Below are 20655 nucleotides of genomic sequence, written 5' to 3'. Positions count from 1 at the left end.
AGGAGGAGACGTGCCCCCAGTTCCTGACCCCCAGCCCACGGGTCATCCCCATGAACCATGAAACGGATGTGACCTTCCAGGGCAAGAACCTGGAGCTGGTGAAGGTGGGCTGGGGGTGGGGGTCACCCCACCTGCCTGTGCAGGGCCCCAGCGTGGGAGTGCCAGGGAAGGCCTTGTGGAGGAAGGAGGGAGTGGTCTGGGGGCCATGGGGACCTCAGGTGGGGTGGGGGTTAGTTAGTTCCCTGCTGAGGGGGGGGAGGGGAGGTGCAGCCGGGTGCAAGTGCCAGGGGGCACTGGGTGCAGAAGGGTGGATGGGGAGCCCCGGGCCATGCACTCGGGCCACCTGGGGGCACCTGTGGGCTCGAAAGTGGCCTAGTGGCTGGAGGGGGCAGTGTAGGTGGTAGGGGAACCCAGGAAAGGGTCAGGAGTCCCGAGCCACCATCCTGCTGTCCTGCAGGGCTCCTTGCTCGTGGGGAGTGAGCTGCTCAAGTTTGAGGCCCTGGTGACCTCGCAGGAGCCAGGGAGCTTCCTTTTCCGCACCCCAAAGGTATGCCCAGGTGGAGCCGAGCCATGAACCTGGCACCCCGAGATGTGGACGGGTGTCCCCTCTTGTGTGCCAAGAATCAAATGGTTCATTCCCCTGCGTCCCTCTCCTGCACCGGTTCTGTGGCTGCCCAGACCGTGGAGCCCCAGGCGCCATACCGCCAGCATTAGTTCCAGAGTGGGGGGCCTGGAGCAGATGTGGGCTCACTGCTGACCCCCTCGGGGGCTGGCTGGTGAGGGCCATGAGGGCAGCACAGTCTGGTTTGTCCCCCAGCTGTCCCACGATGCGAACGAGACGCTGCCCCTCCACCTGTATGTCAAGTCCTTCGGCAAGAACATCGACAGCAAGCTCCAAGGTGTGGGGAGGGTGAGGGGAGCAGGGGCAGAGCAGGGGAGTGGGCGGGGTGGGGAGGGGGCAGAGCAGGGGAGGGGGCGGAGCGTGGCGGCTGACCCCGCTTGCTCTCCCTGCAGTGACCCTGTACAACTGCTCCTTCGGCCGCGGCGACTGCAGCCTGTGCCTGGCTGCAGACACCGCATACCAGTGCGTGTGGTGTGCCGGGCAGGGCAAGTGCGTGTATCAGGCTCTGTGCAGCAACGCCACGTCCGACTGCCCGCCCCCAGTCATCTCCAGGGTAAGCCCGGGTGGCCCAGAGGGGCAGGCGGCTCCTGCAACCACTGCGACCCCAGCCGCCTGGCCCCCACCTGTGCAAGCCCCCGGGTCACGGCCCTGCTGATTCCAGATCCAGCCTGAGACCGGCCCTCTGGCTGGGGGCATCCGTGTCACCATCCTCGGCTCCAACCTGGGCGTCAGGGCAGACGACGTCGAGAGGGTCACTGTGGCCGGCCGGAACTGTGCCTTTGAGCCAGACCAGTACTCGGTGTCCACTCGGTGAGCGGCAGCTGTGGCGAGGCTCTCCGGGGACCCCTGGTGGATGGTCCCTCCCCTGGGGGCTGCTGGGGGCTAGGGAAGGGTCATGGCCTCAAGCAGGTCCTATACCCCCACCCTCCAGGATCGTGTGTGTGATCGAGGCTGCAGAGGAGCCTTTGAGGGGGGGTGTCGAGGTGGAGGTCAATGGGAAGCGGGGCCACTCTCCCCCACATGTCCAGTTCACCTACCAAGTAAGCTCGGGGCCAGGGGGCCCATGTTGGGGGAGGCAGCAGGCCTGGGGCTATGTGTGTCTGCGGGGAGGGCGCCCAGTCCAGGGCCCTGCCAACCTGCCATGCCTGCCACTCTCTCAGCAGCCCCAGCCCCTCCATGTGAACCCCAAGCAGGGGCCTCAGGCGGGCGGCACCATGCTGACCATCAGCGGCATGTACCTGGACACAGGCTGCCGTGAGGACGTGCGGGTGACCCTCAACCGTGTCCCTTGTAACGTGTGGGTGTCACGGGGGTGTGGTTTGCCCTGGCCCGGGGGCGGGGCAGGTGCCAGGCCAGGCTGGGGCTCATGGCTGCCCTCCTCACCCCCAGGACGGAGTTTGGGCCACATCTCAAGTGTGTGACTGGCCCCCAGCCGACCCTGGGCGAGGTGGCCCTGGAGGTGTCCTATGGGGGCTCCCACGTGCCCAGCCCTGGTGTCACCTTCACCTACCGTGAGAACCCCGTGCTGCGCACCTTTGAACCGCTGCGCAGCTTTGCCAGGTGTGGGATCAGCAGGGACCCCTCCCCTACCAGCCCCGCCCCGGCACCCTCAGCTGAGAAGAATGTGACCAGGCTGGTTTGGGCTGCAGGGTGGCTTCCAGAAAGTACTGGCTGCATGCCCAGTCCCCTTCCTCCTAGAGGCCCAGGTGCTCCCCACCCATGATAAACATCATATGTCAGCTCCTGCCTCCCCATGGGGGAGTCAGGCAGGTACTGCCCAACTTATGGGTGGCCATCCCATCCGCAGTGGCGGCCGCAGCATCAGCGTTACCGGGCAGGGCTTCAGCCTGATCCAGAGGTTCTCCATGGTGGTCATCGCTGAGCCCTTGCAGTCCTGGCGGCGGCGGCGGGAGGCCGGAGCCCCGCAGCCCACGGTGGTCAGTGCATGGGGGCGCCTGGTGCACCCCCCGGGGGGTTCTGGTGCCAGCGTCTGATGGCTGACAGCCAGCCTTGGCCTGCAGGTCGTGGGCACTGAGTATGTGCTGCACAACGACACCAAGGTCGTCTTCCTGTCCCCGGCCGTCCCTGATGAGCCAGAGGCCTACAACCTCACGGCACTGGTCCAGATGGACGGCCACCAGGTGCTGCTCAGGACCGAGGCTGGTGCCTTCGAGTATGTGGCCGACCCCACCTTCGTGAATTTCACAGGCGGCGTCAAGAAACAAGTCAACAAGCTCATCCACGCGCAGGTGTGGGGCTGGGCCTGCCCAGGGGTCCCCCACGTCTGAGAGTGCTCCCCCAACACCCTGCCCTCCTTCCCACCCTAGGGCACCAACCTGAACAAGGCCATGACGCTGCAAGAGGCTGAGGCCTTCGTGGGTGCTGAGCGCTGCATCATGAAGACGCTAACAGAGACTGACCTGTACTGCGAACCCCCTGAGGTGCAACCTCCCCCCAAGCGGCGGCAAAAACGGGACACCACGCACAACCTGCCTGAGTTCATTGTGAGTGGGGGTCTTGGGGGGGTAGTGCCTGGGGGCTCTGCAGGGGGTGGGCAATGCCTGGGGCTGGCCCAAGGCTGAGGCCCCCTGTAGAGCACAGGTGGCGGGGTCCTGGAGGGCCCTAAGCCTGCCCATGCCCCCCCACTCACCCCCGGCGCAGGTGAAGTTCGGATCGCGTGAGTGGGTGCTGGGCCGTGTGGAGTATGACACACGTGTGAGCGACGTGCCACTCAGCCTCATCCTGCCGCTGGTCATTGTGCCCATGGTGGTGGTTATTGCTGTGTCTGTGTACTGCTACTGGTGAGCTGCCCCACCCATGCCCTGCCCCTCCATAGGCCCTGCTCTCCTGGGCCCAACCGCCCAGGCCACGCCCCTCCCCGCTGGGCCTGCCTACCCCCACCCCCGCGGCCGCGCCCCCTCCTCTGCTGGCAGCCCGCTGTGGCAAGGGGTCGAGCCATGACGCTGTTCGCTGTTCGTGGCTCCAGGAGGAAGAGCCAGCAGGCTGAGCGGGAATACGAGAAGATCCGGTCGCAGCTTGAGGGCCTGGAGGAGAGTGTGCGGGACCGTTGCAAGAAGGAGTTCACGGGTAAGCGCGGCGGTGACTGGGGGGAGGGTGTCAGCCGGGGGGATGCAACCCTCACCCTCACCCGGGGCTGCCACCCGCAGACCTAATGATCGAAATGGAGGACCAGAGCAGTGATGTGCACGAAGCGGGCATCCCGGTGCTGGACTACAAGACCTACACGGACCGCGTCTTCTTCCTGCTCTCCAAGGATGGCAGCAAGGACGTGATGGTTACGGGCCAGCTGGACATCCCCGAGGCGCGGCGGCCCGTGGTGGAGCAGGCCCTCTACCAGTTCTCCAACCTGCTCAACAGCAAGTCCTTTCTGGTCAACGTGAGTGGGGTGGGGGGATCCCGGGCAGGGGAGGGACTGGGAGGAGGTGGGAGGGGTGGGGAGGGGGCGGGGCCCGGGAGCCAGGAGGCTGCGCAGCGCTGCGGGGCAGGGTGCGCACGGGCCTGGGGCTCCCTCCTCGCAGGTTCTAAACGCCTCCACTCCGCAGTTCATCCACACCCTAGAGAACCAGCGCGAGTTCTCAGCACGTGCCAAAGTCTACTTTGCATCGCTGTTGACGGTGGCGCTGCACGGGAAACTGGAGTACTATACGGACATCATGCGCACACTCTTCCTGGAGCTCATGGAGCAGTATGTGGTGGCCAAGAACCCCAAGCTGATGCTGCGCAGGTGTGCAGACTCAGGGGCTGGGGGCTGGGGGGCTAGGAAGCCAGGGGGACTGGGGGTCTAAGGACTGGGGGCTGGGGAACTAGGGAATGGGGGCTGGGGGGCTGGGTGTCAGGGGATCCAGACACTCAGGGTCGGCAGTGAGCTTGGCAGCCCTGGCCTGGGCCACACGGCTGCTCTACCATCGCATGGGAAGAAAATGACAGGCCCGCTTGGGCGGTAGGGTGTTATGTGCCTGCACTGGGCCCTGGGTTACCCCAGCCACATGTGCTCCTAGCAGGAAGCCAAACCAGGCCGGGGTGATGGGCAGAGCCCGGGAAGTGATGGCGGGGGTCCCTCAGTGCCCAACCTCTGCTCCTCAGGTCTGAGACAGTGGTGGAGAGAATGCTCTCCAATTGGATGTCCATCTGCCTCTATCAGTACCTCAAGGTGGGTCCCACTGCGACTGGGCTTGGGGATGGTGAGATGGTGTCCCCATCTATGGATTGGCTTCCATCCCCTGGTGAGGTCAGACTCTGGGGCTCCCTGGCCCGCCCGCCCTGACTGCCCTGCACTGCCCAGGACAGTGCCGGCGAGCCCCTGTACAAGCTCTTCAAGGCCATCAAGCACCAGGTAGAGAAGGGGCCAGTGGATGCTGTGCAGAAGAAAGCCAAATACACGCTCAATGACACGGGGCTACTGGGCGATGACGTGGAGTACACACCCCTGGTGAGCCCGGGCAGGAGGGCATGGGGCCACAGGTAGGGCCTGAGCTCAGTGCCCGGGGCCACACAAGGGTGGGGGCTGCTGGCCATTACTGATTGATGCAAGTACAGGTTGGGCCCCCCTTACTCGCATGTGTGCATGTTCACGTGGGGTGGCCAGGCGAGGACCAGTGTGACGGCCTGGAGCCAGCAGCTCGCACGAGACGCCAGGATGGGGCGGCCTGGGCCCTGCAAGAGGGGTGTGCATATACATGGTGGTGGGACCCTTGGAGCCCCTGTCCTGCAGGCAGCCCCCAGGGTGTGTCCTGCCCTTCACCCCCTATCCCCCACAGACGGTGAGCGTGATTGTCCAGGACGAAGGGGTGGATGCCGTCCCCGTCAAGGTGCTCAACTGTGACACCATCTCCCAGGTGAAGGAGAAGGTCATCGACCAGGTATACCGCACGCTGCCCTGCTCCCGCTGGCCCAAGGCAGAGAGCGTCGTCCTAGGTGAGGAGGGCTGGCCCGGCAAGGGTGGGGCTTAGGGCAGCAGCCTGTGTGCAAGCGGCCTGCATGTGTCCCCACAGAGTGGCGTCCTGGGTCCACGGCCCAGATCCTGTCGGACTTGGATCTGACCTCTCAGAGGGAGGGCCGCTGGAGACGAATCAACACCCTGATGCATTACAACGTGAGCGCTGGGGCACGGGGGGGTGGGTGCAGGGAAGACACAGGAGCATCTCCCAGGAGACCTGTGCAGTGCTCTCACCTCTCCCTTCCCTCCCACCCAGGTCCGGGACGGAGCCACCCTCCTCCTGTCCAAGGTGGGGGTCTCCCAGCAGCCCGAGGACAGCCAACAGGATCTGCCTGGGGAGCGTGAGTCCCGCCCCTTGCCCTGCCCCTCCCCGGCTGTGGGAGCCGTGGCCCCACCCTGCCCTGAGCCAGTCCCACCCCTGCCTGCAGGCCACGCCCTCCTGGAGGAAGAGAACCGCGTGTGGCACCTGGTAAGGCCAGCAGACGAGGTAGACGAGGGCAGGTGCAAGCGTGGCAGCGTCAAGGAGAAGGAGCGCACCAAGGCCATCACAGAGATCTACCTGACGCGCCTGCTCTCTGTCAAGGTGCAGCCTGACCTGTCCCCCAGGTACCCCATCCACCCCCCAGGTGCCCTGCCCCCACTGCCACTGACCTTATCCACCCACAGGGCACGCTGCAGCAGTTCGTGGACAACTTCTTCCAGAGCGTCCTGGCACCTGGCCTGGCCGTGCCCCCTGCCGTCAAATACTTCTTTGATTTCCTGGACGAGCAGGCAGAGAAGCATGACATCAAGGATGAGGACACCATCCACATCTGGAAGACCAACAGGTGGGCCCTGGCCTCCACTCTCACGTTTCCCCCTTGCTACCCCCCACTGCCAGTGCCCCAGGATCCTGCTCTGCCCTCCCACTGCCCTCGACTGCCTAGCATCCCCTGTGCCCTGCTCCCTACCACCACAACCCCACCCTCCGTGACCCTGCCTCCTTCTGCTCCACACCCCATATCCCCCACTGCCACAACTCCTCATGCCCGATGGTGCCACGCAGTCTGCCCCTCCGGTTCTGGGTGAACATCCTCAAGAATCCGCACTTCATCTTCGATGTGCACGTGCCGGAGGTGGTGGATGCGTCCCTGTCAGTCATCGCCCAGACCTTCATGGATGCCTGCACACGCACGGAACACAAGCTGAGCCGGGTGGGTGGGGCTGGGGATTACGTGGGGGGCCGGGGCCCAGAAGGGGGGCTGCAGCCTAGATTTGCACGTTTGCGGCTGGAACTCTGGCTGGGTACCTGAGCCACCTGGCCAGGACCGTTCATTGGTGGGACTTCTCCTGACCTTGTACAGTATGAAAGACTGACTTTACTATCAGTCAAGAACTGGACTGTTTTCTTATTGAAAATGAGGGGTCCCATTGGATCTGTGATGGGCAAGGGGGGGGGCTGCAGCCTCTCTGCGGTGGATGTGGTGAGGGGAACTGCTATGGGAGGGCTGCATCAGGGCCTCACCTGGCCGCGTCTCCCCAGGACTCTCCGAGCAACAAGCTTCTGTATGCGAAGGAGATCTCTGCTTACAAGAAGATGGTGGAGGAGTGAGTGGGCCCCCCTACCTGCCCCTCCCGGGCCCCCCTGCCAACCCGGGTCTCCTGCCCACCTCTCATGGGCCCCCCTCCTGCCCCTCTCCAGGCTCCTGCCTGCTGCCAGCCCTATAAACACCCCTGTCTCTGCAGCTACTACAAAGGGATCCGACAGATGGTGCAGGTCAGCGACCAGGACATGAACACACACTTAGCAGAGATTTCCCGGGTAAGACTGGGCGTGGGGCTGACCTGTGGGGCCGGGGTGACTGGGACAGGGAGGAGAGAAGCAGGGGGTAGGGTGGGGACAGGGAACCCGGATGCAGCTCTGTATCACATGACGGAGTGTGTACCTGGGACCGCAGCTGGGGCAAGTGTGAGCATGTGGGTGTGGGTGAGTGTGAATGTAGGTGGGGGTGATGTGAACATAGGTGGGGGTAAGTGTGAGTGTGTGGGTGTGGGTGGGGGTGGGGGTGAGGAGTCAGACCCAACCTACACCTGCATCTCCCACCAAGTCCCATGCCCCCTCCAGGAGGGAAGGTGCCTCCGTGTGGGCACAGGTGTGCTGGTGTGGGGGCCTGCCTGTACCCCACTGCTACCCCCTCCTGGCCCCCCGATCCCCCGCTGCCCGGCCCCACCCAGGGTCATGCTGCCCCTCCCCAGGCGCACACTGACTCCCTGAACACCCTCGTGGCCCTGCACCAGCTCTACCAGTACACACAGAAGTACTACGACCAGGTAGGGTAGGGATCTGCTGCAGGGTGGGGGCCCAGGGTGACCCCTCTGGGCAGCAGCCTGATGCAGCCCACCCTCAGATTGTCAACGCCCTGGAGGAGGATCCTGCTGCCCAGAAGATGCAGTTGGCTTTCCGCCTGCAGCAGATTGCAGCTGCGCTGGAAAACAAGGTCACGGACCTCTGACCTCTGACCTCTGACCTCTGCCACCGCAGGCGCACCACAGGCCAGCATCCACAGCCTCTGGCAGCTCCTTCCCCCAACAATGCTGCCAAGAGGCCCAGCCTGGCCCTGCCCAGCACCAGCCCCAGCCTCTCCTGCGGGACCAGCCCCGGCGGCGCCCATGTGCGTCGAGTCTCCCAGCAATCCGCAAAATGTGCCTTAAGTGCCCGCAGCTGGCCAGCGGGCCCAGCACCAGCGTGGGGCTCGGGGTGGGTCGCGGTGCTCGCCGCCCCCAGGGCCACACTTGGGCCCTGCCTGTCCCCGGCCAGGACGAGAGGACTAGAAAAAGCGGTACGATACCTTGTGGCCCCGCCTGCCCGCTCTGGGGGCCCGGCGCCATCAGGCTGGACTCGAGGGGCCACTGGGGCCGCCTCCAAGGTCCCACGGGAGCCTCTGCCCGCCCGGGCTGCGCCAGCCCCGCTAGGACCACCCACACCTTTTTTGTAAATCGTGTTCATTATAAAGCAAATACAGCGATCTTTTTCACTGCGCCACGTGGCTATGTGCCTGCCTCCCTGCCCAGGCCTGGGACCCAGCACCCAGCCTGAGGGCTGTGGAGGGTCCTGTATGCTGCAGGCCCAGACCCAATCCTGGGCAGATGTGGGGGGCCGAGGAGGCTGTGGGCAGAGGTCTGGGATGAGATCCCCAGGGCATCCCCAGGGACTCCCACCTTCAAGGAAGGGCCTGGGCGTGGCATCAGCCGCCAGGAGGGGTGCAGCATGGTGAGAGCACCCTCTCCTCATCTCTGGGGGGCCGGGAGGTGGCATTTCATGAGGGGTGGCTTAATGAGATAGCAGGTGGCCTCTCCAGCACGCATTTAGCATTGCTTGCAGCCCAGGCTGGACCCTGGTGTGGAGATACACTGGCCGGCAGGGGTGGCTGGGAGATGCTGCAGCCCTGGTCATCCGCCAGGCCCAGGGGACAGCATCTCTGAAGCCCCAAGAGAAAGGTGTAGGCTGGGGCTCAGTGGCCAGCCCTCTGGGTGCCCCTGTGGTTGCGTCTCCCTGGCTCTCCTGGCTCTGTTGTCCCTTGCCAGCAGACCCCTTCTCTGGAAGTCGCCCAGCTCCGTCCCCTTGGCCTCCACAGCCACCCTGATCCACCCGAAACGATGGCCCAAGGCTGTCCCCAGGGCTTCAGATGTGGCCCAGTGCCTCAACCTACTCAGCACACACTCCATAAGGCAGGTGGGGTGATGGCTCCCCAGGAGTCTGTGCCAGGAGAATAGGTCAGCCAAGGGATGGGGCATGGCTAGCAGGAGCAACCCTTGTCTACAGCTACAGGTTGCTTGTTATTTAAGAATTATTTCAAGAGGTAAAAACTGAGGACACAGGAGAGGGCTCAGTGGATGAAGGGAGCCTGTTTGGGTTTGCTCAAGCTGCTGGAGTGCAATGTACCAGAAATAGGTTGGCTTTTATAAAAGGGATTTATTCACTTACAAATGTACAGTCCTGAGGCTGGAAAACGTCTACATCATGGCATAAGCAGGAGAATTTCTTCTCTGAAGACTGGCAGCCGGACATCCCATCACGGGGCAGTGCATGGCTGGCATCCACTGGCCTAGCTGCTGGGATTCAATGCTTCCAGCTTCTGGCTTCAGCAGCCTCCCCCTCAGCTCCTGTGGGCTTCTCTCAGTTCTCCAGGCTTTTCCTGTGTATCCTTTATTCTCTTGTAAGGGACCCCAGCAGGAGGCTCAAGATCCACCCTGAATGAGGTGAGGGCTCCCATTCCCATGGAAGCAAGCTAACCAGAAGGTGCCATCCACCATAGGTCTGCACCCACAGATGGATTAAAAGAATGTGGTCTTGGGAACCCAAGGGTAGTTCAGTGGTAGAATTCTTGCCTGTTATGTGGGAGACCTGAGCTCGATTCCCAGCCCAAGTACTTCCCAAACAAATAAGCAAGCAAACAAAAGAAAAATCAAACATAAAAATTCAGCAAATGGTGCTGCAATAAGCGGATACTCACATGGAAAAAGGATGAAATGTGACTCCTGCCATACAAAATACAAAAAAAGATAATTTAAAAAGTGTCCTTTTCTGTGGTGCACACACTTCAAGCCAGCACAGGGTCCTCATGACCAGAGCAGCTACCCTGGAGAACAAGGGTCAAGGGGTGTTAGAAGTTTGGGGAAGATGAGTCAGGAGAGTAGGAGTGAGAGCCAGGGAGGCGGGCTGCATGACAGGGTGGCCACCATTTGGGGGCAGCAGGGCAGGAGCCATGGCAGGGGCAGAGGTCTCAGGCCTTCAAAGTGGCCAGGAAGGGTGCTGATGAGGGTCAGCTGTGGCCAAAATGAGGTGGTCCCAGCTGGGACGGGCTCTGCCATCTGCCCCCAGCCCAGCCCTCCCCCCGAGGCACCACTTGCTCCCCATGGTGATGGCTCCGGGTAGAGCCTGCTAAAGCTTGGCCCCCCCTGCCCGTTCTGGAACTAGATTCAGAGGCTGTGCTCCAAAGGAGCTCATGCCAGCAGGTGGTGGCAGTGTCCCTGAGTCCCACTGCCTCAGGCCCACAAGCTGCACCAGAGTGACTCAAAGTCAGTGTAAGCCAAGCAAACGGGCAAGCTACAGCTGCAGGGGAGGGCAGGGCCCCTGGACCCCCAGAGCAGGTGTACTGTGGATGTGATCCTCGGCCTCGGGCGTGTGCATACGACAGGACCAGTCTCTGTGGTTCTCACTGTCTGCTGATGACATGGCAGTTGAGCGGGGCAGATGGGCCCCGCCCTCTGCAAGGGGCTATGAGGGGTTTTGAGAGCCCCAGCCCAAACAGAAAGGGCACAGGTGGCTCCGTAACGAGGACGTTGTTGGCTTTAGGTATGGCCGGATCGAGGTGCTCAGCTGGGCTCTTCAGGGTTCACGTGTCTCCACAGCTTCCGCATGTCTGGGCGTCTCTGACCTGTGCACTCCGCTGGCATCACTGGCTGGGGTCTTGATGGGGAGACTTCAGTCATGTGCAGCCCCATTCATGATGGGAGAACGGTGGGTGCCTCCCCCAAGAAGCATGCTGGGCAAACAGCTGAGGCCCCGCCCCAAGTCCCCAGGAGCAACACTGCTTTGGCCCCCTGCTGCCCCCACCCCCAGAGGCCAAGCTGGTCAGCATACCTGAACACAGTGTGGCTACACCTGCGGGGGGTAGGCACGGGCAGGAGACGGGCCCTTTCAGATGGGGCTGGGGTAGCAGTTGCACCCCTCCCCACTGGGCAAGTAGGCAGGAGGAGGGCAGGGAGGCCGGCAAGGTGGGCAAGAACCCCTTCCATGTGGCCTCCCTGTGAACCTGTGGGGCCATGTTAGGGCTACAGGTCCTAAGGCTCAGCTCCTAGATGAGCTCAGCTGCCCTCCACCCCCGGAGAGGAGTCAGGCAGGTGATGGGGCCATGGGGCCTGGGCCTGGCTGGTGTTCAGGGTGCCTCATGTGGCTGCCCTGCTGCTTCCACTTCCCATTCTCTTCCCGTTCCAGAGGGGCCCCCGTTGTCCCATCCTTCCTGAACTGGGGGCCAAGAACTGAGGAGACAGTGGGGGCAGCTGTTTGATGAAGAGCTGGGGCAGTGACTTGGAGAGGAGGGGTGAGGGCCACATGGCTAGGGGTGACCTGACACTAGGGGTGGAGGGGGAGCAGGGTCTGGGGGAGACAGGGACCCTGGGCTTGCACCTGGCCACCTACCACCTCCATCTGCCCCTCTACTGTTACCCCCTGCCTGAGGAAGGTGGGTTGCAACTGGGGTGGGATGGGCATCTCCTCTCTGACAGAATGCCCCTGGCCCTTCCCTGCCTGCAGCCAAGGTTGCTCAGGCTCTGGTCCCCTCTGAGCCCCGGATTCTGAGGGAGCCAAAGGCGAAGGCGTCTCGTGGGGGCTCCCCTGGGGCTGCTGGGGAGGAAGGAGCGGATCGCCCAGCCCCCAGGAAGGGGTGGGCCAGTCATTGTGGAAGGCAGACAAAGGGCTCCCTGCGCAGCTACCCGCCTGTTCGCCTTCAGCTGAAGCTCAGTCAACTTCACACAACGTCGGCGCTGCAGCTCCCGCTCCTTGGGCCTGCACCTGCTCCTCCACTGCAGGGAAACAGGCATGGCATGGCTCAGGACTTGGCCAAGGTCAACAGCGTGGCCAGCACGGCTTCTACCGCCTGTTATGTCCATCTGCTTTGAACTACGTAGACATTTTAAATTTTATTGGGTTGCTATTTGAAATTCAAAGGATGTCACATTAAGCAAACACAACAAAACCTTTAATTTTAGCTTCTTTTGAAAAAGCAGAAGTTTAAGCAACTCTGAGTCCTAATTCCACTTCCCTGGGAGGGGTGCTGTCTGCGGGGCCCCGGCCACTCCCCACTGCCCCTGCTCCCCGCCGGCTGCCATGCCTGCGGGTAAAAGTGTCTCTCCACCCGGGGCCGTGTTTCCCGTGGGGCGTGGAGGTGGCCCGTGCGGGCCTGGGGTTGGTCTCGGGGACCAGGAGAGCACCCCGATCTGTCTGCGTTTGAGGGGCCTCGGAAGACTCGAACCTTCTTTCCTAGAAGAGCGCGCCTGCCCTCAGTCCCAGCCCCTGCAACCCGGAGATGGCGCCTCACTGCCAGGCAAAGTCAAGGCGGACTTGCTCGAAGAGGCGACAGCTAGGGGTGGATTTCAGGAGGAGGGAAGGCACCGGACACCAAAGAGGAGGCGGCATTTGGGGGCCACCCGTTCAGGCCCAGCGGCCCCAACCCGGTCCTACCCACCACCCCGGGCAGCGCGGCTGTCCCTGGTCCTGAAAGGAGACCTTTCCCTGGCTTTACGCCCGACGGCGGCGAAAACTCTCGCCCACGCTCGACCGCTTTCTCCGGCCTTGACGGTTCTTCCTCGCCCCGGGGCAGCACCCGGGGGCGCCGAGGCAGGCGGCAAAGCACTGAAGGGGCTGTAGCTGCCCGGTGGGGGCTGTGAGAGTCTGGGGGAACTGGGGGAGAGAGCAGGAATTGGGGTTGGCTCTGGGAGCCGCGGGCCTCGCGATGGGCGGGGCGGGGCTCAACCGCGAGCCCCCGTTCTCACCTCCCCCGCTCCGGCCGCCCGCCCCTCCCCTCCGGAGCCGCCCGGGATGGGGAGGGAGGGCCGGGCTGGTTTCCGCTCAGCCGGCGCCTCGGAGGGGCCGGAAGCTGCGCGTTTGTCTCTGGGAACCCCCCGCCCCCAGCTTCGAGCCGGGAAGCCCTCCCCGCCGCCTCCTCCCGCCCTGGGCTCGACTCCGGCTTCGGCGCGGGGCTGGGCGGGGCCGAGGGGCGGCAGCTGCCGACATGTCGGGCCCTCGCGCCGGCTTCTACCGGCAGGAACTAAACAAGACGGTGTGGGAGGTGCCGCAGCGGCTGCAGGGGCTGCGTCCGGTGGGCTCCGGCGCCTACGGCTCGGTCTGGTAGGGGCGGGGCCGCGGGGGATGGGGCCGGCGGGGGAGGGGCCTCACTCTGCCCCCGCCCCGGCTCGCCTCGGAGGAATGAATAGAGCGGGGGTTAGGGGTGGGCGTGCAGGAAACTTTCCCGCCCGCAACCGAGCCTGGGAGGGGGCGTCGCTTCCCGGCTCCCAGCCGGCCCGAATCCTGCGGCGTCACAGCCCGCAGCAGGCGGGTGTCCCGAGTTCCTCCACGCCCGAGGGCGCATCCCAGGTCCAGGGTTGGGCAGCCCCGGTGTGTGGCAGATGCCACCTTCTTGCAGCGGGTGGGTGCTTCTGAGAGTTTGGCTGGGAAAAGGTTCTCCCCCAAGGCTGGCCTCAGGCGGCCCCGTATGTCTTGCCTTTCCCCCATTTTCGAAGGGGTGCAGGCGCCGGAAGGTACTTAGACCTGAGCAGGGGGTTCTGCATCCAGCCCACTTCTGTCTTAGGCAAGGGCGGTCAGAGGGCAGGCAGCCCCGCAGCAGGGCCCCCAGGGATCGGGGCTGGGGGAGGTCTTGGATAGGCCTGGGCTTTTGCTTCCCTGGCACCCGGGCTGGGGGGACCTTAATTTGAGCGATACAGGGAGGCCTGAGTTGCAGTTATGATGTTCGGCAAGTCTCTGCGCAGGGATAGGGCATTGAGAGAGGCCCACACCCCCCAGCAGCCAGGTGGCTGCCAGTCTCTGTGGGTCCCTGGGTGGGCAAATGCTGCTGGGGCTTTGCTTCAGGCCTCCTGCAGGCCTTTACCGACCTTTAGGGCCCAAGACTTTCTCTGCCTCCCCAGAGGCCAGGGTGGGACCAGGTACTTGGGGTCTGCTGGGAGAGTCTCTCTGAGCTGGCACTCACTGGCCATCAAAAGGCCCCACAGAATGCCAGTTCCTGTCACTTCACTGTGCAGACACAGGCAAAAAGCTTTGCTGCCCAACAGCAGGGGCAACCTCCCTCCTTAAGGGAGTGATTCAGACCTTCCCAGGTGGGAGCAACCAAGGTGCCTAGCCATTGTCCTCTCCACCACCACCCTCCTGGCCCCATGACCACCCGAGGCCCAGGAGTAGCTGGCCAAAGAGTGCAGAGGCAAGGGGGCGGCCTGAGGCTCCACTCCCTCTTCTTAGGTTAGTGTGTATGGAGAGTCCAGGAGGCAAGAGGGAGGAAGGCACAACTGTGCAAAGGCATGGCGGTCAGCAGGACCTTGGAGAGCCCCTAAACCCCAATAGTGGGGGCTGACCCTGAGTGGGGACCGTGGGAGGGTGCGCCACCCTGTCCCACCTGTGCCTGAAGTGGACGGCTGAGACAGCTGTCTCCCGGGCAGGTAGATGGAGAGGAGGCTGTCTGTCCGTCTGGTTGCCTCTCACTGATAGATGTTTAATCCAAACCAGTTCTCACTGTTACAAATAATGGAACAATAAACATATTTTGGCCAAATTCCTCCATATTTTGAGTATTCCACGGTTGAGTGCCCAGAAGAGGCAGTGGAGCTCAGGAGTGTTTGGGGAAAGGTCTCAAATCTCTCCGGGGTGCCGGTGACCGCCCTATGGGTTTTCCTGATGCTTCACCTGCACGCGGGCCTAGGGGGGGCTCTTTCCTTGCCTCAACCCAGTTTGGGGCCACAGTTCTTGCGGTGAGGGAGAACAGAAGCCCCGAGGTTCCAGGTAGAGCCTGGCCCTGGCCTTCTCAGGCTGGGGGGGCCTGGGGTTTGCTGAGCCTCCCCCTGAGGACTGGCCAAGTAGGTAGCATAAAGCGACTTCTCGAACCCTCGTCAGTGTAGTCAGGGCGCTAGACACACCCAGCCTGTTCTCGCGTTACCGTGCAGAGGCCCGCCCGGGGGCTCACGGCTTAGCCAACACGCAAGCGGTCGAGAGGAGCGCGCTGCGGGAGCAGCAAGGCGCAGACGGGCGCCTCTAGGCTACTGGCCCAATCTCCCCAGAGGAGCGGCCACCGCCGGGTCCGGTGCTCCCCGGGACAGCGCAAGGCCGGGGTCCAGGGGCCCGCGGAAACCCGAACAGGCCTCACCCACCCACCTTCCAGCTCGGCCTACGACACGCGGCTGCGCCAGAAGGTGGCAGTGAAGAAGCTAGCGCGCCCCTTCCAGTCGCTGATCCATGCGCGGAGGACGTACCGCGAGCTGCGCCTGCTTAAGCACCTCAAGCACGAGAACGTGAGCCACGGGCGCGCCAGCCAATGGGAGCCGGGAGCGCCTGGGGGCGGAGCCGGTGGGCGAGAGCCAATGGGAGTTGAAAGTGGCGTGGCAAGGGTGTCCTGGGGAAGGGGCTTAGCGGGAGGGGCGTGGCAGGGGCGGAGCCTGGTCTGACTGCCCCGCCCCCCGCCAGGTCATTGGGCTTCTGGATGTCTTCACGCCGGCCACGTCCATCGAAGACTTCAGCGAAGTGTGAGCTGTAGGGAGGTGGCTCGGGGCGGGGCGGCGTCGGGGCGGGGCTCTCCCCTGACCCCCAACCCCTGATCCCCCGCCAGGTACCTGGTGACCACCCTGATGGGCGCCGACCTGAACAACATCGTCAAGTGTCAGGCACTGAGTGACGAGCACGTGCAGTTCCTCGTGTACCAGCTGCTGCGCGGGCTTAAGGTGCCGCCGGGGTGCTGGTGTGCGGCCCTGGGGCGCGGGGCCCCTGCGGAGCGGGGGTGTATGGGACGGGGTTGGGCCGCGGTCCGCCCGGGGAGGTCGACGCAGTCGTGATTTCCCCCCTCCCCGCAGTACATCCACTCGGCCGGCATCATCCATCGGGTAGGTGTGGGGTGCAGCTCTGGGCCCTGGTCCGGTCGGCGTGGACCCCGTGCTCGGCTTGCCTCATAGCCGTACCTCCATGCAGGACCTGAAGCCCAGCAACGTGGCGGTGAACGAGGACTGCGAGCTCAGGGTGAGGGGCGTGTGTGCGGGCGGGGCGGGTGAGGAGGGCAGGTGCTGAACCGTCCCTGTGGCCTGCCCAGATCCTGGACTTCGGGCTCGCCCGCCAGGCGGATGAGGAGATGACTGGCTATGTGGCCACGCGCTGGTACCGGGCCCCAGAAATCATGCTCAACTGGATGCACTACAACCAGACAGGTGGCCGTGGGGCCTGCGTGGGGCATCCATGTCCTGTGGGGGCCATGGCCTGGGGAGGGTGGCCATGCACCCCAGGGGGTCCTTCCCGGTGATGGGGTGAGGCAGGGCTGGGGTCAGCATGCACAAACAGACCTACAGGGGGCCCTCTGCGTTGAGGGGGGAGGCTCCAGTGGGCCTTCCCACACCAGGTTGAGCCCCATTGTGGGTGAGGGTCACCGGGCTGCCGCCCCGGGAGGAGGGGGGCCAAGACTGATGGCAGCCTGTGCCCTGACCCCCACAGTCGACATCTGGTCGGTGGGCTGCATCATGGCCGAGCTGCTGCAGGGAAAGGCCCTCTTTCCAGGAAACGACTGTATCCTTGGCCCCGCAGGGGTTGGGGGGTGTTGGAGCCAGGACCTCCCAGTTGTGGGTGGGCAGGGCGACAGGCAGTCTCAGGCCCTCCCTGTCTGGCTGTTCCCCCTGGCTCATTGGCCGGGGAGAGGAGCAGGCTCTGGGCAGCACCCATGGCTTCTGCCCTGGGGGGCTTGGGCAGGCCCCTGCTGGCCAGTGGGTGTTTCCTGAGCCGAGGCAGACATCGACCAGCTAAAACGCATCATGGAGGTGGTGGGGACCCCCAGCCCCGAGGTTCTGGCCAAGATATCCTCGGAACACGTGAGTGGGTGCCCCCTCCCCCCCCGCCCTCTGCGGACTAAGGCCCCGGGCACTCTGGGGGACACCATGGGAAGCAGGCTCTGTATGGGGAGTGCAGGGCACTGCCAGAGGAGCCAAGGCAGGTGCCCTGCCCCTTTAAGGGATACGGCAGGGCAGGGGACACAGCGAGGGCACAGTCCTGACACTGGTAGCAGTGGTTTGGCCAGGGGCAGTGGGGTGGAGGAGGGGACAGGAGGGTTAGGTGAGGGGCTACGGTCAGAGGGGTTAAGGGGCAGGTCTCTGGCTGCCCCTGTGCCAGCCAGGGCTGGGTAGTGCCTGGGTCTGGGGTCTTCTCTGGAGTCCCTGCTCTGTCCGGGGCCTGCGGTAGAGGGTGTGTGGTCCCCTCAGGCCCTCCCCCATGTGCCCCCAGGCCCGGACATACATCCAGTCCCTGCCCTCCATGCCCCAGAAGGACCTCGGGAGCCTCTTCCACGGAGCCAACCCCCTGGGTGAGGATGGACCGGGACTGGGTGGGGCCCTCCACTGGCCGGAGGCGGGGCTGACCCTCCCGCGGCCCACAGCTGTGGACCTCCTGGGAAGGATGCTGGTGCTGGACAGTGAGCAGCGGCTCAGCGCGGCCGAGGCCCTGGCCCATGCCTACTTCAGCCAGTACCACGACCCCGAGGATGAGCCTGAGGCCGAACCCTACGATGAGAGCGCGGAGGCTGCTGAGCGCTCAGTGGAAGAGTGGAAGGGTGCGCAGGGGTGGAGGCTGGGACAGGCAGAGCTGGGCAGCGAGGGGAGCAGGCACCGCACTGGGCCTAGACTGGGCCGTCTGTGCTGATCCTTTCCCCATTGCCCCCCAGAGCTCACCTACCAGGAAGTCCTCAGCTTCAAACCCCCAGACCCCCCACAGCCACCCAAGAGCCTGGAGATTGAGCAGTAAGGGGAGCCCACCTGCCACCTCCACACTGCTAGAGGGGCCTAAGCCTGCACCCTGCTCATCCTGGGACTCTGTGACGGGTGCCACCCTGCAGCCCTGGCCCAGCAGCCCACATACCTGGCCTGGGGCCTACTTGCCTGCTCACCGTGCCCAGGGGGTCCTGCACACACATGTGTCGGCAACAAGTATGTGCCCGTGTCCTTCACCCCCGCCCCCAGCCATCTGGGTCTCCCTCTGGATTTCACAATGGGGGATTTGCATACCATGGGGCTGCCCCCCAGGCTGGTGTCTGTCTGTGCCCTGTTCTCTGTGTACAGTGGGAGTTCGCCAGGACCCCCTGGACTCAAAGGGATGGTTCCAGGGATCAGAGCTGCTCAGGCCAAAGGGGGTCTGCCCCGGGAGTGCTGAGACCACCTGTGCCCCCCAGGCTGGGCAGGGTTTCCCTGGTGGCTGGCCAGGCTGGGACACTACAGGCTTCACGTCAGAAAAGCTGGGGCCCGTGTGTTCACCTGTGCTGTCTGGGCACATGTGAATCTGTGGGTGCTAGGAGCCCATGACCAGGAAGAGGCCAGAGTTGGGTTGCTCTGCACCTCCCCACATGCTGGGTACCCATGAAGGGCTCCTTGGGCCGAGGGCACCCACTTGAGCAGATGCCAGGGCTTTCCTTTGTGGGTGCATAGAACCACAGCAGATTGCTGAGCAAGGGAGCATTGCAGCCAAGGAGCTGAGGCAAGGGAGGGCCCGTATCTGTGCTGCAATCTCAAGCCACCAGGTTGGGCAGAGCACACAGGTGCACACATGGACGTGACCTTCACATGAATGCCCCGGCCCATGGACTTTGGACAGAGCTGATGAAGAAGCCTTGCCGGCCCTCTACCTCCCCTACCCTCATGGCCCTTCAGCTGGGGTTCTGGGGTCGCCTTGTCCCCCTCCTCCCACAATAGAACTGACCGAGCATCCTCTGTGGGTAGGCCCCTGCCTGGAGACTGGGTGGTAACCTCCTACCCTGGGGGTACCTAGGGGGGACTGGATGTGAAGTGCCTGTACACAGGGGCGCTCAATAAAGGGCTTCCCTCATGCCCCACCAGTGTCCGACATGCTAGGCCCCCTGCCTTTGCTGTCTCCACCTCTGGGGGGCTCACCATGGGCTGCACCCACCCTGGCCTGGCCCACAGGATACCAGGCAGTCATGCAGCCTGGTGAGAGAACAGCTGGGGCACCGCTAGAGGCAAATGCTTCCTCTCCTGGGGGCCAGGCCTTTCCCTTCTGGCTAATGCAGACTCCGGGGGGTGGGGGTGGTGTAGAGAAAAGAAGGCTGCTTTCAACCTTGAACTCTGCAGGCCACTCTCACCTGAGCCTACTCCCACTGCTTTTTGCAGCTCCCACCTGGGGGGCTGTAGGCAGGATCCTATAGGCCTAGGCACCAAGGCTGCAGGGCTTTAGGTACCTGGGAAGCTCTAGAGACATGGCTGGCCAAGGCCAGTAGGGGTGGGGCGGGGGAAGGGGCCCTGGTCTGAAGGAGCAAGGGCCCCTATGAGTGCTGGAACCCTGGGCTCCACCCCAGGGAGTAAGCCAGGGGGGCTTCCTGGAGGCAGAGTACCCCACTCAGCCCAGGGCATGGGGTGCAGGTGGCTTTGTGGGTGGCATGTGCCATGCTCCTGGCTGGGCTGGCTGTGGGCTGCTCTTGCCATCAGCTGGCTGTGCATGTGCCAGGGTCACCGACCCCAAGGCCAGGTGTAAAGCTGGTCTGGCCATGCCCAAGGCTGCTGAGCTGCTGATTCACGGTTGGCAGGCGGGGCCCCAAAAGGCAGGGAAGGGGGCACTTGGGATCCTGCCACCCACCACCAATCAGCTTTGAGGGGACCCCCAGGCTCCATCCTCAGGAGCACCCAGACCCATGACAGGACTATGCCTACACTGAGAGGTCAGGGCCTGAGAGGCCCCCCACCCCTGGGGCTTGGGCAAGCCTTCAGGGAGGGAGAGAAGCCAGGTTGGACAGATAGGACAAGCAGGGGGCAGGTGTGTGTGGGGGGAGCAGGCAAAGGGACTAACAGTGGCCTTGGGATGGGGGAAGAGGTGGAGGGAGGAGTGGGAGCCAGGGTGCAGAAGGGCCGAGGGGGGATGGGAGGCTTGGGGACAGGGGTTGAAGGATGGACACTGGGGTGGCCACCTGAGAAGTCTGGGAGACAGAACCAATCCCGCATATGTTAGGGGGGCTGCAGGCAAGACCTAATCGCAGATGGGTGGACCCGCCTGGGGGTAGGGCATCCTAGGGGGTGCGGTGGAGACCCCCTGCCAGGAGATTCAGGGTGGGGGTAGGGGGCTGGGTCTGGGAGGCTCAGGACAGTGACCAGGAGTTGGGGACAGAAGTTGGGCAGCATAGGCCCGGCGGCGCACTGGGTGTGGGCAGTAAAGAGGAGACCAGAGCGCTGCGGCCCCTGGGGACCCGGGCATCCGGGGCGCCAGCCCAGTGCGGAGCCAGCGGCTTTCCGAGTGTCCCGCCGCGCCGCCTCCTCGCGGGGCCGGGGCTGGGCCATCCCCCATCGC

General features: G+C 64.0%; 2 protein-coding genes across 11 annotated transcripts in view; both read left to right on the top strand.

Annotated features, from left to right (window-relative positions):
- Nucleotides 1-8596, top strand: part of PLXNB2 (plexin B2) — a 32640-nt gene extending 24044 nt beyond the window's left edge. For 8 of the 9 annotated variants that reach the window (XM_077169252.1, XM_077169245.1, XM_077169248.1 and 5 more), the window contains 27 exons: nucleotides 3-104; nucleotides 458-547; nucleotides 818-899; nucleotides 1015-1175; nucleotides 1284-1432; nucleotides 1554-1662; nucleotides 1783-1919; nucleotides 2012-2182; nucleotides 2430-2559; nucleotides 2644-2871; nucleotides 2950-3126; nucleotides 3284-3423; nucleotides 3609-3709; nucleotides 3790-4019; nucleotides 4186-4367; nucleotides 4727-4793; nucleotides 4926-5072; nucleotides 5401-5557; nucleotides 5635-5735; nucleotides 5836-5920; nucleotides 6008-6162; nucleotides 6246-6406; nucleotides 6625-6772; nucleotides 7102-7166; nucleotides 7305-7380; nucleotides 7815-7889; nucleotides 7967-8596. In XM_077169252.1, the coding sequence (XP_077025367.1) occupies nucleotides 3-104; nucleotides 458-547; nucleotides 818-899; nucleotides 1015-1175; nucleotides 1284-1432; nucleotides 1554-1662; nucleotides 1783-1919; nucleotides 2012-2182; nucleotides 2430-2559; nucleotides 2644-2871; nucleotides 2950-3126; nucleotides 3284-3423; nucleotides 3609-3709; nucleotides 3790-4019; nucleotides 4186-4367; nucleotides 4727-4793; nucleotides 4926-5072; nucleotides 5401-5557; nucleotides 5635-5735; nucleotides 5836-5920; nucleotides 6008-6162; nucleotides 6246-6406; nucleotides 6625-6772; nucleotides 7102-7166; nucleotides 7305-7380; nucleotides 7815-7889; nucleotides 7967-8071 (3531 nt within the window). In that variant the 3' untranslated portion in view covers nucleotides 8072-8596. The remainder of the gene's footprint in view (nucleotides 1-2; nucleotides 105-457; nucleotides 548-817; nucleotides 900-1014; nucleotides 1176-1283; nucleotides 1433-1553; nucleotides 1663-1782; nucleotides 1920-2011; nucleotides 2183-2429; nucleotides 2560-2643; nucleotides 2872-2949; nucleotides 3127-3283; nucleotides 3424-3608; nucleotides 3710-3789; nucleotides 4020-4185; nucleotides 4368-4726; nucleotides 4794-4925; nucleotides 5073-5400; nucleotides 5558-5634; nucleotides 5736-5835; nucleotides 5921-6007; nucleotides 6163-6245; nucleotides 6407-6624; nucleotides 6773-7101; nucleotides 7167-7304; nucleotides 7381-7814; nucleotides 7890-7966) is intronic. The other variant, XM_077169251.1, reaches the window with a different exon arrangement.
- Nucleotides 8597-13188: 4592 nt separating this feature from the next.
- On the top strand, nucleotides 13189-20553 carry MAPK11 (mitogen-activated protein kinase 11). 2 transcript variants are annotated; one of them, XM_077169244.1, is made up of 12 exons: nucleotides 13189-13467; nucleotides 15503-15632; nucleotides 15805-15863; nucleotides 15947-16058; nucleotides 16188-16217; nucleotides 16303-16350; nucleotides 16421-16535; nucleotides 16816-16887; nucleotides 17107-17186; nucleotides 17596-17674; nucleotides 17747-17920; nucleotides 18032-18229. In XM_077169244.1, exons 1-12 carry the CDS (start codon nucleotides 13352-13354, stop codon nucleotides 18109-18111), a joined length of 1095 nt encoding a protein of 364 aa, XP_077025359.1. In that variant the 5' UTR covers nucleotides 13189-13351; the 3' UTR covers nucleotides 18112-18229. The 2 variants fall into 2 exon arrangements, with proteins under 2 accessions (XP_077025359.1, XP_077025358.1); XM_077169243.1 differs by lacking the exon at nucleotides 17596-17674 and having other exon boundaries at nucleotides 13192-13467; nucleotides 18032-20553.
- Nucleotides 20554-20655: the final 102 nt, after the last annotated feature.

This window comes from Tamandua tetradactyla, chromosome 7 (assembly GCF_023851605.1).
Source record: "Tamandua tetradactyla isolate mTamTet1 chromosome 7, mTamTet1.pri, whole genome shotgun sequence".
In the NCBI taxonomy this organism is placed as follows: Eukaryota; Metazoa; Chordata; class Mammalia; order Pilosa; family Myrmecophagidae; genus Tamandua; species Tamandua tetradactyla.
This window is presented reverse-complemented; position numbering and strand designations above follow the sequence as displayed.